The sequence below is a fragment of the Amphiura filiformis genome, chromosome 4, assembly GCF_039555335.1.
Source record: "Amphiura filiformis chromosome 4, Afil_fr2py, whole genome shotgun sequence".
In the NCBI taxonomy this organism is placed as follows: Eukaryota; Metazoa; Echinodermata; class Ophiuroidea; order Amphilepidida; family Amphiuridae; genus Amphiura; species Amphiura filiformis.
Window position 1 is genome coordinate 2,039,031 of NC_092631.1, and position 17,572 is coordinate 2,056,602.

The 17,572-nt window shown below is 35.7% G+C and overlaps 1 protein-coding gene across 1 annotated transcript in view; it reads left to right on the forward strand.

The window, feature by feature from the left end:
* LOC140150454 (kinesin-like protein KIF13A) overlaps positions 1–17,572 on the forward strand; it is a 256,905-nt gene that overhangs the window by 104,449 nt on the left and 134,884 nt on the right. The window contains exons 3-4 of the mRNA XM_072172473.1: positions 6,409–6,501; positions 7,024–7,207. Coding sequence (XP_072028574.1) covers positions 6,409–6,501; positions 7,024–7,207 — 277 coding nt within the window. The remainder of the gene's footprint in view (positions 1–6,408; positions 6,502–7,023; positions 7,208–17,572) is intronic.

Here is a 17,572-nt window from a genome sequence, read left to right on the forward strand (position 1 = left end):
ATGTTAATATGTGACAATATTTAATTTGGTCATTTGACATAACTGGATATTGTATTGATTTTATGGCAAATAGCTAAGTTTGTTTCGGGTCAATATTAAAATCAGTGCTATATACAAATGTAAATTTAGTTATCTTCAGAAGATAGTAAGTAGTTAATACTTGATTTGTAAAGTTCTATACTACTTCTAAGTGTATTTTTTCTTATGCATATTTAAGTGATGTTCCATGTTAAGTCGTGATTATTATTTCATCAGAGGATAGCACAGCTCAACATAACAAACCAGTGAGTGCTAAGAAAGAAACTGCGCTTCATTAACTTTTATAATACTAGTATTTTATAGTGATTATACCGTATACAAATTTTACCATTTCACCTCCAATGTGTGCAGTCTTGTGCATTGAACCAGTGTACAATTGGCTGCAAGGTTATTTTTAATTTCCCATTTTTTATTATTACTTCATTGTATTGTGTATGTTGATGAGTTAAGTTGAAAATATGAAAAAGCACTTAGAATAATTTAAGAGTTAATAAATTTTTCAAAGGGTCCTTCACTCCTTCAGTATAAAACTGATTTACTAAGAAAACAAACAGGCAACTAAAACAGCAGAACTGTTGTTGTTTGTTGAAAATATTGATTGAATCATCAAGACTTTATATGACCAGCTGTTTTGAAAAAGTACACTTTAGAATAAAATATGTGATATATATGATGAACATAATATTGACAATTTGCAGGTAAAATTCACTTGGGCTAAAAATTAATTTTGAGGATTAGTTTAATTTTGGTTAACTGTGAGCATTACTTTACAGGTAGCCTATGCAACAGGTTTGGAGAAAAAAAAAGTTAAGAAAGTTAAGGAATTTATTTTTTTCTCCACAAATGACTCATTTGCTTGATCACACCATGTATGATGAAAGAGTGCGAGCAAAAGATGTTACTTCATGACCCAGACATTGAATTGATTGATAAATATGTGTGTCTGTCTGTCTGGTGTGTGAATACCATGGTGATATTGAGGCTTGCAAAATGGCACATTCTGATCCAGATCAATCTACATCACCTGGAATCCAGGTCCAGAACAGATTAGTCACAGAATGTGTATGCCTATGTTTAATGCATTGGTAAATCTGAAGTTGAGAACCAAAAAAACACATAGTGACGTACGTGAAGGACAAAATACGTCTCCGAGCAAAACGTTTTTGAAGGATATGCTACTAGTAACTGAGTCCATACTCGTCCATTGTTATCTCTCAGTGGCTCGATTCCATTTGAAATTGAAGTTTAAGGTTCAAACTATAACATTGTATCGTTAATAGTAAACAATAAATAACTATTATAGGATAATAGCTAGCTCTAAACCTGTATGCCACTATGTGAAACAGAAAGTTTGACAAATCACTCTACGCCACTATATGTGTTGCGACCGACGATTTGATATTTTTAGCTATGGATAAAGTTTTATGATATTTGGCATCATAACAAATGTGTGCAATGGAAATGTTTTTTGTAAAATTGCCTTAAATAATTGTGTGTTTTAAAAAAATGCTTTCTATACAAGCATGTTCTGGATTAACATTTATCAACTGCAGAATCCCTCCACAAAAACGTTGCAATAGATTGGTCTTACAGTCATTAGTACATGTTTGTACAGCCACCTGTATCATGCAAACAGGTTGGAGCTACAGGTGACTCACTTTAGTTTGACACACACTCAGCAAATATTTTAGTGCTCACTTGCTTCATATGTACACCTTTTTTTGGTCCCTTTATGTAACAATCTAATATCAGGGATGCAAGATTTCCTGCTTGTGCAGGAATTCCTGCTTTCATGAAGTCCAAATTCCCGCACTTTTCTTTATTTTCAACCCGTTTTGGAGGCTTTTGGCCCAGATTTACACATTTTTCAGGCTTTCTCCTTCAGTCAGCTTGCATCCCTGTAATGTGTCATATTTGAGAATATAGAGTGTTATTTCTTTTGATATATTTTTAATTGTACCCTAGGACCACTTGCTTCCCCTTTTAAATATGTATAAGAATCTGAATGAATCTGCCTTCATCAGTATAGTGTGAATCACCCGTGTATTAGGCCCAGTGGAATAAGAAGGAAACACAGTCTTTGTGGTAATTCAAGCTTAATGGGCCATTGAGAGATGCCAGTCACTTTGTGCTTGGTTCTTATATTGATGAGCTTATGAAAAGGAGGATGGAATGATATTTCATATTTTTAGTTTTATAATATATATCCATTTCTGCTCTGCCGTAGTGATTCATGGTGGATTGAACATATTTTTTGTATAGTCACTGATGCTAGGACTTCACATATGAACTAGCAATAATTGAAACAGCCTCCCTTCTCATACAATGACAATTGTTTCAAAATATAACATTTGTGATTTCTACACTTTCAGTACCTATTATTGAAATGAGAAGAGGTTAGTGAAAAGTAAAGATGATACAGGGGATATCCTTATTGAAAACAAAAAACATGACAAGAAATTGAACTTGTGTATTTTCTATTTAATTACATCATCTTTGTAGTAATACTAATGGCTATTAATTCTAACGTTTAAATTGAAGTAAAAAAGTTGAAGTAAGGATCAAACCATGATCTTCTTCCCTTGGGATTATAACAAAAAGCTGAAAAAGCCAATAATACAATTAATCCTTTGAACGTAGGTTTATCATAATGGCATATTTCATTACAAAGATGAAATTTCAAGAAAGTCATATTTTACTTGTATGAAAAAGTTAAGGAGGTCATTTGTGATCATTTAGGTATAATGTTCCATTACAAGTTGCATTAAATGGGTTCTTCTTCTGATGCTGATGGGGATGCAAAGACAGGGATGCATAAATCAATTCATCCATTTTGCCATTCTTTAAAATATAACTATCTAGGGCATAAAACCTTTTTTCAATTGGCACTGCTTGTCACAAAGTCTGATGTGGTTGGCATCTTAAGTATAAAAGTAGCATTATCTTGGTACTGTATGTCAGGAAATTTTGTTTGTGAGGTTTTTATTTTGGCACTTTTCACAGTTCAGAATCGCAAATTTAAAAGCCCTTGAAAATATTCTTTACCCATTGAAACAGCAAAACTGCTCTGAACTGTTCAAATTGCAAAAAATAATACCAGGAAAATATCTTGGTCTACATTAGATGGCATTTATTCAGGTTAAAACATTGTCATTCTTAAATATGTCTGTGTGATGCTTCCAGCATATCTATTTTGTGGGTTGCACTGGCTGTCACTAGTGGTAGGTGTTATATATATACTCTGGACATCTTAATAATGTAGAATCTTATCATTTTTTAATTGTTCAATTATCTACTATCTACTGAAGATAGCAAATATTTGTTATTTAATGAAGATGGCAAATATTTGTTATCCCCTGAAGATAGCAAATATTTGCTATCTTCAGTTAGATAGCAAATATTTGCTTTCTACTGAAGATAGCAAATATTTGCTATCTACTGAAGATAGCAATTCTGTGGAAAGTAACAATTTTAACATGTGGTTCAGTAGCCTTTGAAAATGATTATTGTGAGTGTTCTTTCCCTCTCCTGAACAAAGTATCCAACAACAACAATACAACATCTGTTCTTGATATCTACTGAAGATGACAATCATATTTGAATTTTGCCATATATGGAATTCAGCAACTAAATAATTGTTAATTGCTATCTATCGACATCAAGACAAACATTTTAGCTTTCTCATTGTTACAAAATCAGTTTTTTTCTCAACACAAAAGATGACCATATGTCCTTCTTTACTACTCAAGTTGGTCATAATATTTTCTTTTAATATTTATATTGATCTATATGATACTATAAGACAGCTAAGGTAACCATAAATTTCACTTTTTACTGTTTAATCTGTGCGATATATCTTCATTATATTCCCTCTATTTCCCACTTGTAAAAAGATACCCCATATTCGATTTCAAACTGAAACAATGGCAAATGAAAAACAAAGTAAGTGACCTTTGAGAGGATAAATCTTGTTATAAAACTTGATCCATCTACACACTATGCGTAATAGAAGAAACAAACCAACGTGACATTTTGATTCATTTGTTTCTGTAAATGTCATTGAGAATTCCTGAGAAAAACACACAATTAAATCTCTGTTAACAGGTCAAATAAACAAGCACTTACACTATGCCGGACCACAATGGCCTCATCCCAATGGCATAGTTCAATAACCTCAATTAAACAATCATAGTGAAAAATTTTACCTCAAGTTGCGGAGTATGAGTTTTTGTACCCAAATTTTCACAGGTCGTTTAATGAATGTACAGATGTATTGGGGTTTAAGAATTATGCCCTGATAGATGAGCATGTTGTGGATCCTAGTGTTACAGGCGGACAGAAAGCACCGTATCAAGGTGGCTGTAGTCTGTATACCTTCCTCAAGTCAGTAATTTAGATATTGATATAAAATTGGATGGTTTGAACCCAATACACAAATTTATTGGTCGAGCTATGAGTTTTAAAATATTGGACGAGACAAACATTATTATGTTTTCAGAATCTTTTCTTGGTCAAAAACATGACTTTTGGTAAAAAATATGTTTTTGGGTCAAAAATATGATTTTGGTCAAAAATGTGAAAAATTGTAGAAAAAAAAAAAAAATTTTTTTTTTTTGGGGGAAGTGAGCCTATCCAACACAGTCCAAGTTTTGAGTCCAAGTGTTGATTATATTGGACTCCTCAACTCTGTACAAAGTATAGGAAGGAAGATTCTAAGAACATAATAATGTTTTTTATTGTATCTCTATATGTTATGATGAGAAGACAAGTATATAAAAGTATACATTTTCAGAAAGGAAATGATACAAGGAATCCAACTAGCATAACAGATTCCTACAAAAATGAAAGGTTTTTGAGAAAATCTCAAATTTGATTTTACTTTACTGACTCGAGGAAGGTATATGGACTATAGCTGCTATGAGGCTATTCCAGTTGTTAATTCATACACCCCTTGTGGAAGACTTTACCTTAATTTTCCACACAGGGAGTGTTAATTTCAAATGGGGTTACCTGAATGGGGGACTCTGAATGCTATATCTACAATATAGTAGATACTACACTTTGATTTGATAGGCAAATATTTGGAATAAGTCTTCCTCAAAGTAGAAGGTAGTATCTGTTATTCTTTGGCCCACCTCAGTAGTGACATTGATGCTTTTTTGAGATTTCGCTGCAAGTGTACCAACAAACTGCCCTTGTATGTGTGCATGTACGCTCGGAGCGACATTACACACACGATTCAATACTATGACCAGCACAACATGCACAAACATCACTACCAAACTTGAGGCAAACCAATGTATACAGCACTAAGCAAACCAGATACTTCGCTTTGAGTTGGGAGGGTAGATTTCTCCGCTGACTTCAAAATTATCATTTTTATCTAATCAAGCTGGTGTAATTCACCAGTGAGATGTGGGTTTACTTAAGGGGGTTTGTCATGGTGAATTGGCATGAACAAGAACTCTAATTAGATTGGGGACCAATAACTCATCTCTGTTTACATTATATTTCCAATGATTATAGAATTATAAATATTTGGGTTTCATTACTTTTTACTCAATAAAAATGAAATACGATGCAGTTAGTTAATGATTTGAAACTAAATAAATATTGGGAAATATTTCATGTTAAGTTTGGCATTAAGTTGTGTAACCCAGTCACTGTGGATATGGAGTACATGCTGTGAATAAGGATAGGGTGAGCGGAAATGAGACAAAATGAAGGAAAATAGAAATAGATATTTACCACACTTGATTTAATTGGGTTGAAAATACATTTTGGAAAATGCATTTATTGTTAAATAATTGATGACATTAAATTAGAGATGTGGGTTTCTTTGAAATTATAGGGTTTGATGAATTGGGGTAACATCACATTGCATTGTTATATGCTCTATATTGAGCTACACTCAGCTCTAAGGCATGGAAATTGGGCTGTTCCATTTAAAATCCACACTGCCCTTGTGGAAGATTTTGGAAATATCTTCCACAAGGGAAGTATGAATTTCAAATGGAATAAACACATCATGCAGTTCCATTTAAATATCATACCCCTGCTGAGAAACATGAATCTTCCACTGAGGGAGGGTGAGTTTCAAATAGAGCTGCTTATGTGTTCATACCATTTGAAATTCATACTCCCCGTGGAAGATATTTCCAAAATCTTCCACAGGTGTAGTGTGGATTTTAAATGGAATAGCCCAATTTTGACTTTGATAAATTAGTGAATCTGTTACCTTGATGATGTCATACATAATATGTGTGTTACAGGTGTTTTTTCATAAGTTCAAAGACGATTGAAGACATCTAAAAAATGACTTATTATTATTGAAAAGCTTAACCATTTCTCTTTCTTTATATCTTTCAGGTCAAGACAATGTATTTGAAAATCTGGGTATGGATATACTGGATAACTCATTTGAGGGATACAATGCATGTATTTTTGCATATGGACAAACAGGTGAGAATATATATTTATCTGTTTTTTGAAACGGTAACTTACAGCTTAAAAGTGTGTAGAAACTGGAAAAAAGTCTACTGGTCGGTATTCAATTTGTGCAGTAAAACAAAACAAAAAAAACTGCTTTTTGCCAGATTTTCCAGATTAGGGTCGCACGGTCGGTGGAGGACAAGCAAACAATCTTTTTTTGGCCTAATAAATAATAACCATTATCACTTGTGAGTCAAAAGATGATGCCAATTGGACACCTAATATTTGCCTGAGTTCAATAGCAAAATGGATAAACACCATTTAAATATTTATGATAAGACTGTGCCACAAATATGCTGGCTTTAAATTGAGTCTCTACTTTAAAATGTCAAGGTCAATGGTCAAGGTCAAGGAAAATCAAATCAAAAGTAATACATTTTGTTATTATTTTCTTTATTTGACCAGTTATGTTTGCCAATATCTCAAATTAAGAAAACACATTTGCATAAACCTTTATACAATTTATACAATATCCTTTTTTTTTTTTTTCAGGTTCGGGAAAGTCTTTCACTATGATGGGAACAGAAGATAACAAAGGAATCATTCCAAGACTATGTGACACACTCTTTGAGAGAATAGCACAAGAAGCACAGGTAGACTGTCTGTCTTTCAAAGTGGAAGTATCCTACATGGAAATCTACAATGAAAAAGTTAGAGATCTATTAGACCCCAAAGGGTAAGTGTACTTGTGGATCATTCGCCATAGAAGTGTTAACCCCAATAGAACTACCTGCCGATCGGCCAAAATGAATATTGTGTCCAATTTTGAACCAATCAAGGAGGGTATTAATAAGATCATTTACAAATGCAAGTTTGGCCACAAATAATTTAAAGCCTAGTCATAATTGGCAATTGAAATGAGCATTTCAAGTTATCAACCAATCAGAAATCCTGTTAGATGACCATTACTAGTGTCCAGGGGGTTAAGTGTCAACTGGATCATGCTTTTGAGTCCTGAACCAGGGTCAAAATGATCATCACACAAATATGTGATATGATCAAGGGGAACGAGTCACATGTCGACCCTGGTCAAAAATGACTTTTACAAAAGTTTCTAAAGAGGACATCTAGAGCTTTCAGAAATTGAAAACCCCATGTTGATACGACTTTTCTTTGCGAAGTTACATCAATTTATCAATCACTGAAAACAATATAAAACAAAAGAATTGGAACAATGTTTTTGCCAATATCTCAAAAACAATATTATTTATTTATTTATTTATTTATTTATTTATTTATAACATTTGGCACAAGGCCAGGCAGAACCAATATTGATTACACAATAAATTGAAGGATTGCCCTTACATTAAAATCAGAAACATTACTAGAAAATACATATAATCAATACAGAATAAAATAAAACAAAACATAAATTATGTGAACTGGTTAGAGGAGGTGGGACTGGATGGCCAATTTGAAGGCCTGGAGGGAAGAAGCATTGACAATAGCTTCAGGAGATAATTCCAGATGGAGGAGGCAAGCGGATAAAATGATCTCTGGGACAATGAAAGCCGGCGGAAAGGAACTTGAACAGCGCTGGGAATTGAGGTTTCGTGAGACCAGGTCTGGGATGAGGCTGGAAAGGGTTGGGAGAAGAACAAAGATTGGCAAAGATTTTAAATAAGTGACACAGAGAAGCAACATCACGACGCTTACTAAGAAGAGGCAGGTCGGAATCCAATAGAAGGTCCTCATGGGAGAGGTTCCAAGACTGAAGAATGACACGACAGGCGAATCTTTGGGTAGACTCAAGACGGTTGGTAAGGGTTATGTTAAGAGGATGCCAAGTAGTACAACCATACTCCAGAATGGGGCGAACCAAGGCCAAGTACAAAGATCTACACTCTTTCCCTAAATGGCGCTGATTGGAAAGATCTATGAATGAAGCCGATGATTTTGCGAGCTTTTCTGCATATGTTATCAATGTGAAGATTCCAGGAAAGCTTGTCAGACAGCCAGACACCAAGAAATTTCGCAGATGACACACGTTCAATAGGCAGGCTGTTAAGAGTGAGATTGAGATCCGGAAAAGGGTCCTTCTTAGTGGAAATGACCATGACTTTTGTTTTGGAGGAATTGACAGAAAGGTGATTAAGGGAGAACCAAGAATGGATGGAATCAATGTCGGATTGGAAATCAACCAAGTCATCAGGAGCAGAGATAGGCTTGAAGAGAGTAGTATCGTCTGCATAAAGAACAAGAGAACTGTTTAAAGAAAAGGAAGAAAGACACAAGTCATTAACATAGATAAGAAACAACAGAGGCCCCAGGACAGAGCCCTGGGGAACTCCAGAAAGCACAGGAACAGATTGTGAGTCCACACCACGGATAGCAACCAACTGGGACCTGTTGGACAGGTAAGATCTGAACCAAGAGAGGAGTGGACCGGAAATACCAACAGCTCTGAGTTTATGGAGCAGAGGGCTGTGGGGGGACGCGGTCAAAGGCTTTGGATAGGTCAAAAAGAGCCATGGCGATGCTTTTGCGATCCTCAAGGTGATTGTACCATTCATAAAGAGCAGTTGAGAGTGCATCCGTGGTGGAAGACTTGGGTAAGAAACCAAACTGTCTGTTTGTGAGAATATTATTGTTGATGAGATGCTGCAAAACTTGACTATGAATAACCTTTTCCAGAAGCTTACTGCAGATTGGTTGCAAAGAGATAGGTCTGTAGTTAGAGGCAGCGTGAGGATCCCCAGACTTGAAAACAGGGATCACTCGAGACAGTTTCCATGCATCAGGAATACGGCCAGTTATGAGACTCAAGTTGAAAATATCAGAAAGAATAGGCGAGACAGTAACCACAGTGTGTTTCAACATGAGGCTTGTGATTCCATCAATCCCAGCGGCTGAGTTGTTGTTAAGCTTGGAGATTAAGGGTGGATGTCATCGCTGGAACAACTGCAAAGAGAAATAAAGGAAGAAATGTCATAATGGAGAGATGGAATGTCAGAAATATTGGAGTCATTAAAGCATTCGGAAAAGAAATTACAAAAAATATTGGCAATCTCAGCCGAAGTGGTACCAGAAGTGCCGTTATGGTGAACACTATCAGGAATTGGAGATTTACCTGACCTGGACTTGCAATAACTCCAAAAACGTTTGCTAGGAGAATCATTGTCAAGGAGATTGTCAAAGAAAGATTGTTTAGCATACTTAAGTTCATTACTTAATTTGTTTCTGATAGTTTTGTATTTGGCATAGAGTTCATCATTTTTTGTTTTTTTCCATTTTCTGAAAAGAATATGTTTCTTGCGACACATTTTTTGCAAGTCCCCATTTAACCAAGGTGGATTTTTTGATTTGCATGAGACAGTCTTTTGAGGGACACATTCTGTGATAACGTCAATGAAAAAAGAATGGAAATGATTCCATGCACTATCAACATCCTCCCTTTGGTGAGTTGGTAAGTGGACAATATATAATTGGCCTTTTCCCAGTCGGCTTTGCTGTATTGCCAGATTTTTGCGGCGCGTAACGCGTCGGGTTTGGTTAGCTGAATATCAAGACTGCAGTGAATAACAGAATGATAACAAGCACCAACAGGAGGAAGGTGATTGACATTGGTAATCAAATCAGGATCATTACAATATATGTGATCAATGAGAGAGGGAGTAGTGTTGGGTGCGTGGTAAGTTGGCTCAGAGACAGATTGATGGAGGTTATGAGCAGACATAAAATCAGAGATATCATTGAACAGATAGTGGGATTGGTCCAAGAGGTTGACATTGAAGTCACCTATGACAATAATCTTATGGCTAGCTCCAATGGGCAAACCGGATCCAGAAGTAAGAGCTAAGCTATTGCTCAATATGGGAATAGTGTTTATGTTATGACGAGGAGGGCGATAATAACAGCAAATCTTAATATGGACACTGCCAACTTTGCACTCAACCCACACCATTTCACAATTTTCATCAATCAAATTAGAACATAACTTTGGTTTAAGAGAGTCATGAATAAGAAGACATACGCCACCGCCTCTAGACGGGCGGTCATGTCTAAAAACTTGATAGCAGTTATTCATAGAAAGTTCAGAGTCACTAATATTTTCGTTCAGCCACGATTCGGATATTAGCGACATCCGACTCATTTCCCTTGATCGTGTCACATATGCCATCAGGTACACTGCTGCATAGCTTCTTTGTGGTTACTTTATAGTACCTGTACAGTACTTATCCAGTACCAGTGTTTGTATTAGGCTTGTTGTTGTTTCATTTTTCTTTCACGACATGTCGCCAAAACTTGGAATCTGACATAGAATCTTTGTCGACAAACAAGTGAAAAATATTGTCTTTATAAAGCTTCTGAATTTAGCACTCTAATGCGTTTATTGCATCCATCATGGCCAACGATGATGAATGGTAGGCCTATACCCTTCCCAGTGTAAAATGTATTAATTTGCTTCCCTTTGTATAGTCATTTTGACAAGATTATGAAGCTGTCGGAAAAAATCTCAAAAATTTCATTGTTGACAATTTTGGCGACAGTAGGTCTGTCGATAACAAGCCTAGTTTGTACTCTCCACAAGATTCTGATGTGTGTACTCTAGAGTACCCACAGAGGTACTCGAAAGTACCAATGAAGTAGCTGCTGGCAAATTGTTGTTATTGCTCAGGATCAAGATTTCAATTTCATCAAACTTGGCAGATCAACAGACTATCTTTAATATTATGTTTTATGTAAAAGGTTCAAAACTTAATTCTGGCAAATGTTTTGTTCAAGAAGAATTATGAGAATTGATTTTGTAATTCTCTCTGAATTTGCATTGAATCCCTTCTTTTCTTGCTGTTGTTGGCGGTGTTCTAATTGTTTTTATTTTTTGCTGTTTTACCTCAGCCATTTGAAGCAAAAATGAATTAAATTAAAGGATTTTTATTGTTTTATCTCTCAAATTAACTCTTTTATTGATAAAGTGCCTTGTGGTTAGTTTTGAATAATATTTGTAAAATATTATTCAAAATACTTACAAAATCAGCACTGTAGTCCCTAGGACAGTTTATGAATGTCTCACTGTATCTTATAAATCGTTAACTCTGTCTGTTTATGATGACATTTACCAAAGAAAGGATTGGAAAATAAAATGTTTTCATTGAATGATACTTCAAAGTATCTTTCTAATTGCCAGACACCGACCTTCACATAGAAATCAAAAGTGCCTTTGAAGGGCGGTAGACTACCGGACCGGAGTAACAACGTTGTTTGCGTATTGATATCGTAAGGCACAGCCACATGGAGGACTTTTTACTTAAGCGACACAGTCCTTAAGCTAAAAGGTTTGTCCCCAAATTTATCCCCATGAAATGTAGGGGGTTTCGCGATTTCCCTAAGTGAACCTTGAATGGTCTTGGAATGCTATTGCCGTGTGAAGAAGCCATTTTACGATTCTCAAGTGCCGAGCATAACCTTTGACCTTGGTTTAATTATATTTATGGTTCAATTTGATGCACCACTAGACAAGTCATAATGAGCTTCCACTCAGTTGTAATTCAAAATCTGACATCATCAGGTGTCGCAAAACTCCAGAATCCAAGTCTTCAGTGGAGTCGTGCGGACATGCAGTCGGGGATTGACTTTGGAATCGCAATTCTCGAGTACGCAGATCCTCAAGAATATTCTATGGCCATTTGAACACACCTGTAAAGTATCCAACTTACTATCTGCCTACGTGCAACCTAAGACTTGCCATCTGAAACATGTCTACAGCCATGTCTGCGGCCACTTCTGACCAGTGAAGTAGCCAGCGTGTAGTGTCCTGCATTATATTGCTTGATCAAAGATGGGATTGAAATCAAATACTTATGTCTGGTTTTTGATTCTCTCCAGGTCTTGTCTCATCCTCTGGGACAGTAATATGCTGTGATTAATGATATTTGTCTCAAAATTCTAGACAGACCTGGTTAAAAAAGGGAATGTATTGTAAATAATAGACATTCACCATAAGTAAGTCTCAAAATCAAGCTCAAAAGAGAGAATGCTAAATGATGTAGATGATGATTTTGAATTAAGGCAATGCTCAATTTTCAGAGCTTTATTTTGTTGGAAACTATAACAAGTGGATTTATGATTCTGGCGATTATAAACTCTGAACAATAAAATGAAACTGAATATTGGCTATCTCAAAATTCATATTAGCAAAACAACTTTTAGTTTGATTGCATCACATATGTGTTTGAATTTTTTGCTAAAAGGTTTTTGACACATTGGGGAACACACTGGCATGAATAAATTACTAATATCTTCCTGACATCTGTATATTACTTTAATCATCATATGAATTTCATAGATCTTATGCTCCTTGAGTGCTGAAGATAAACATAGCTTTTATGACTTGGATGTATATATAAATATGACCTGGACTTGCTTCAGTAACTTAGTGTTATTATCTCCTATAGCATTTCTATTATGTTTGTCAACATTAAACGAGATGAAATAGGAGGAGAATGACTCGATAATGAGCGATGCAGATGTGAGGTCAATTAGCCCCATCTTCAATTTCTTCATCCTGTTTTTGATCCCTGATGATCTTGACAAGACAACATAGCATGGTAATTGTTGAAGACAGGTGATCTTAAAAGGATCTCAAACAACCCAAATGCCAGAACCAAGTTCCTTAACCCCTATATGCGTCTACACTCAAAGAATAACCTTTACACATACTATGATCTCAAACACCACAATCTCTAGGACACAGTTCCTTAACCCTGATATGCTTCTACACTAAAAGAATGACCTTAACACACACTCGGATCTCAAACATGGCAATCTTTAGGACAAAGTTCCTCAACCCCAATAAGCTTCTACACTCACATATTGACCTTTGAATGTGTTAGGTACCAAAACTTCACAACTTACATGTAACATGGAAAAAACTATGATTGTTTTTAGAGTTTTTGGAACTATGACTCTATAAATGAGACAATTTTGGCCCATGCATATGCATACTATAGATGACAATCACACATCTTGCACAAAATAAAGAAGGTTGTGAATGACAATGAAATACAAAGGCACTAACCATGCTTGCAAAATGTTTGAAATTTCCTTGGATTTATTATTAGGTTTTTAATGATGACCACCAATAACCTTATTCGCATTGTCCCTTGAGTATAAAGATGTGGTCTCTTCATTAGAATGAGTTTATGACAGTTCTGGGTCCAGTGCATCTTCAAAGTCTCATGAACACTGGTAGGCACTCAAGAAATATGCTATACACATGTGACTAAAAATGAATGAAAAGGCAATCAGGCAAGAAACGTGCATTATGTGTTCGGGAGTTAAAACACTGATTTTCAGAAATATTGTAGGTTTTCATTTAAATGCTTAACTTTTTTAGAGTAGGTTTCAATTTTTGGTGTTTTTTTTTTTGTTGTAAAAAGAGACCAAAAGGAGTATATTTAGTTTTCAAATGTTCTTGTTTATGGAGTATTTTTCCTGGTAGGGTAAAACTTGCTTTGGGGTGTTGTAAAAATGTTCATACGCACATGTTCTCGACTACTCTTTGTACACGGTCATACTTGAGGCCCCCTGAGTAAACCTTATGAAAATTTGGCTTCATTTGTGTGGACACAGCTTGCACAAAAGAACTAATTGTAAAGCAAGTGTAAAACGAGTGCATAATTTAATGACCGATCGGTATCATATACTGAGATAGTCATGAATTTATACATTTTCTTTTGCTTTTATTCATACAATTCCAAAGCACTCCATACGTATCATTATCAAGGACTATGTTAAATACCAGAAAGAATAACAGTAGAGTGGCAATATCTTTATATTCGTGTCCCTTGATGGTTCATGCCGGTCAGTTTAGTTGAATTAAGTAAATTGAAAATCATGAGAGACGTGAGCCAAGCATGGGGATAAAATGTGAAGGTGGCAAGGATAATATCCACAGGTCCCTGTTGTCATTACTGGATATGTATGAAGAAATAACAAGGCTTTTGCTTAAGTCGCTGGAAAGTGTTAGCGTTTTCCTCACTGATTTTAGTTGCAGTCAGGGTGAAAATGATTTTTGGCTGAGGTTTGTGAAGATACATGGCTTATTCAAGTGGAATCGTTTGGTGTTTGATTTTGTTGATATAAAGTTGTAATAATTTCCACTGTGGGTTAAATGCAGCACAGGTAAATATTACTTCACTCAGGAGAATTAAATGTTGGGCTTATTCTATTTGAAATCCATACACCCTCTGTAGAAGGAATTGCTTTAGTGTTCCGCATATTGGGTGCATATTTCAAATGGCGTTTCCATTCAGATAACCCCATTTGGAATTAACACCCCCTGTGTGAAAGATTAAAGTCATGTCTTCCATAGAGTATGCATGGATTTCCAATGGTATAGCCCATTGCTGGCTCTACTTTCCAATCAGTATTAAACCTAACCCAACCAAAAGCTCACTATTAAAACCATTGCTTGTGAATGCATTTCACGTGATGTGATGATACAATCTGCCTAAGTCATATATACCCAGAGAATCGCTGGCCGGGCCAACGTAACCCCTATGGCTAGATGCCGGTGATCTTCTGCGTGGCAAGAGAGGGGTCTGAGGTTCGAATCCTGGGGGTACCATGACTTATTTGTTCTTCTCTCCTTTTTTCGTTTCTTTCCCTTCCGATAGCAAAAAAAAAAACCCATGGGCACGGTTGGGATTAGAGCAGGCCTTCTCAACTAGTTTATATGAAGTGCCAACTGGAGAATTTCAGTAATCATGAAGTGCTAACATGTTAAGGGAGCCTGAGCACTTTGTGAGTAGAGCGGGTGCATAGTGGGTACGGTGTAGTGGTGAAGCTTTATGGGGGTCCAGGGGGCAGCGCCCCCGGGTGTTCCTGGATTTTAAGGTTATTAAAAGGCCCAGATTGGGTATTTTCACCCTTTTTTTGTTCAAGATTTATGTGAAAAATAATATTAAAATTACCGTGCGCCACCTTGTGCGCCACTTCGTCTGACTCCAAGCGCCACAAGTGGCGCGCGCGCCGCCAGTTGAGAAGGCCTGGATTAGAGGCTTTACCTGAACCAAATACCACTGAAACCTCATTAAAAACCTTCAAGTTAGAGAACTTAAAACACTGTGAATGCTGAACGAAATGCAAGTAACTTGTGTCTGCCCTTTTTATACAATCATCTCATGAATGTTCAGGAATTATCATGATTTGTTTGACTATGCATGATCCAAGCCAATCAATGCTAGCATACAGCACAAGATGGCATACATTCACATTGTTGGAGCACAGTATATAACACTGGATTTTGAAAATCCTTGTAGATGGCAAGAAAACATAGATTCCTTAATTTTCACTTAAAAAACACGCTTATTTTGAATATTACGAAAAGCAGCAAAACTGTCCTTGATTTTGTTTGCCTGTTATTCTTAGAAGCAAAACATACGCAAGTAAAAGTTGATTAAACCACTGCTGCTGTAGCGTAAATAAGAAAGGCATATGATAGAGAGGTAGACATAGAAGAAGACAGGATGTGTGTAGTAATTGATAGCTATGACATTGAGATAGTGCCTACGTATATATTGCAATTGTAGTGTTATTGATACATGTCTATAGGGTATCAACTCATCGTGTCATCTTATGTGTGGTTTGGAGTAGGGGTGAACTTAAAGATACGATGCAGTGGCAAGATCTTGTATAGTGAGGTTCACCATATGAGAGACTTTAGTAGTGGTGTTAATGTTAATGTTGCGTTTAATGTTTATTATGGTCATGATTAAGAGCTCCGGTTAAGATTCAAAGTTTGATGGTGATTTTATTGCAAAGTTGCTATTTTCCAAATTGCAATTAAAAGCTGATTGAAGGTTTAAGGGTAGATGAGGTATTGTTGGTCGAAGCAGCCAAAAAAAATTGCTTTTCATTAGGCAAAAAAAAAAAAAGTTGTTTGTTTGTCCTCCACCGCCCGCTCCTCAGATGAAGGCCTGACCAATATTTTTTTTTAAAATTTTTTTTATTAAATAAAAATAAGTAAAATTCAATTTTTTTTTCCAGATTTTGGAGTATCTCTGGACCTAGCTAGAGCTAAATGCTAAGATCTTTTATGGTTGAAAATAAAAAAGCCCACCAAATCATTAAAAGACTATGACATGAACACAAATTATAACTTTAACTGCATATTAAAGAAACAAAATGTTGGGTTTTTAAGTCACCATGAATGATTGTAGCATTTAGCTCTAGCAAGGTCCAGAAATACACCAAATCCGAAAAAAAAAATTTAAAAAAAAAAAAATCTAAAAAAAAAAAAAAAATCGCACGACCTCTTTCAAAGCTGTGGAGGACAAACAAACAATTATTTTTTTTTGGCCTTATCTAAAGCAATCTATTATTGAAAAATAACACTTTGATGTTTTGCAAAAGTTAATTCTACAAATAAACTTTGAAAACTTGCTTGATTTATTGTTGTGAATGAGTTATGTATGTTTTACAAAAGTGTTGTTGTTTCAGCCCTCTTTACAACATAATTAAAGGTCCACATGACCTACATAAGTATATCTGTGTTATTTGAATTCTTCTACACACTCGCTAATTCCCATGCAATATTGAGAAGAAAAGGAGTGGGAAATCCCAGTGTCATCTTTGGGGGGTGTGTGGATAATATCTGGAATAGTCCAATTTATGCCAAAGCTCAATACCATTTGCAAGATGCTGTGAACTACCAAATCGCAACTGTTTAAAATAGTTGCTAACCTTATTCCAGTAAGCTCATGCATATTTAATGGTTTGTCTTAAATCTCCCCTCCATCCAAGTGAAAGGATGTTCTGAAATACAGAAACTTGGCACATGGTCATTGGTCATTTTCTCAATCTCATGTTATTTCTGTAACAAATCAGTTAGGACCCAAGATGTACAGAATAACACCAAAAATTTGTTGTTATAGTTCAAACAAATATACAAGATCATTCCCCAAGTGGTTTCTTTCCTGATAGAGGTACTACACATGCTTAAACACACTATGGACCACAATGTCCTCATCCCAGTGGCATAGTTCAGTAACCTCAATTAAACAACCGAAGTGCAAAATTTGAACTAAGTTGCAGAGTA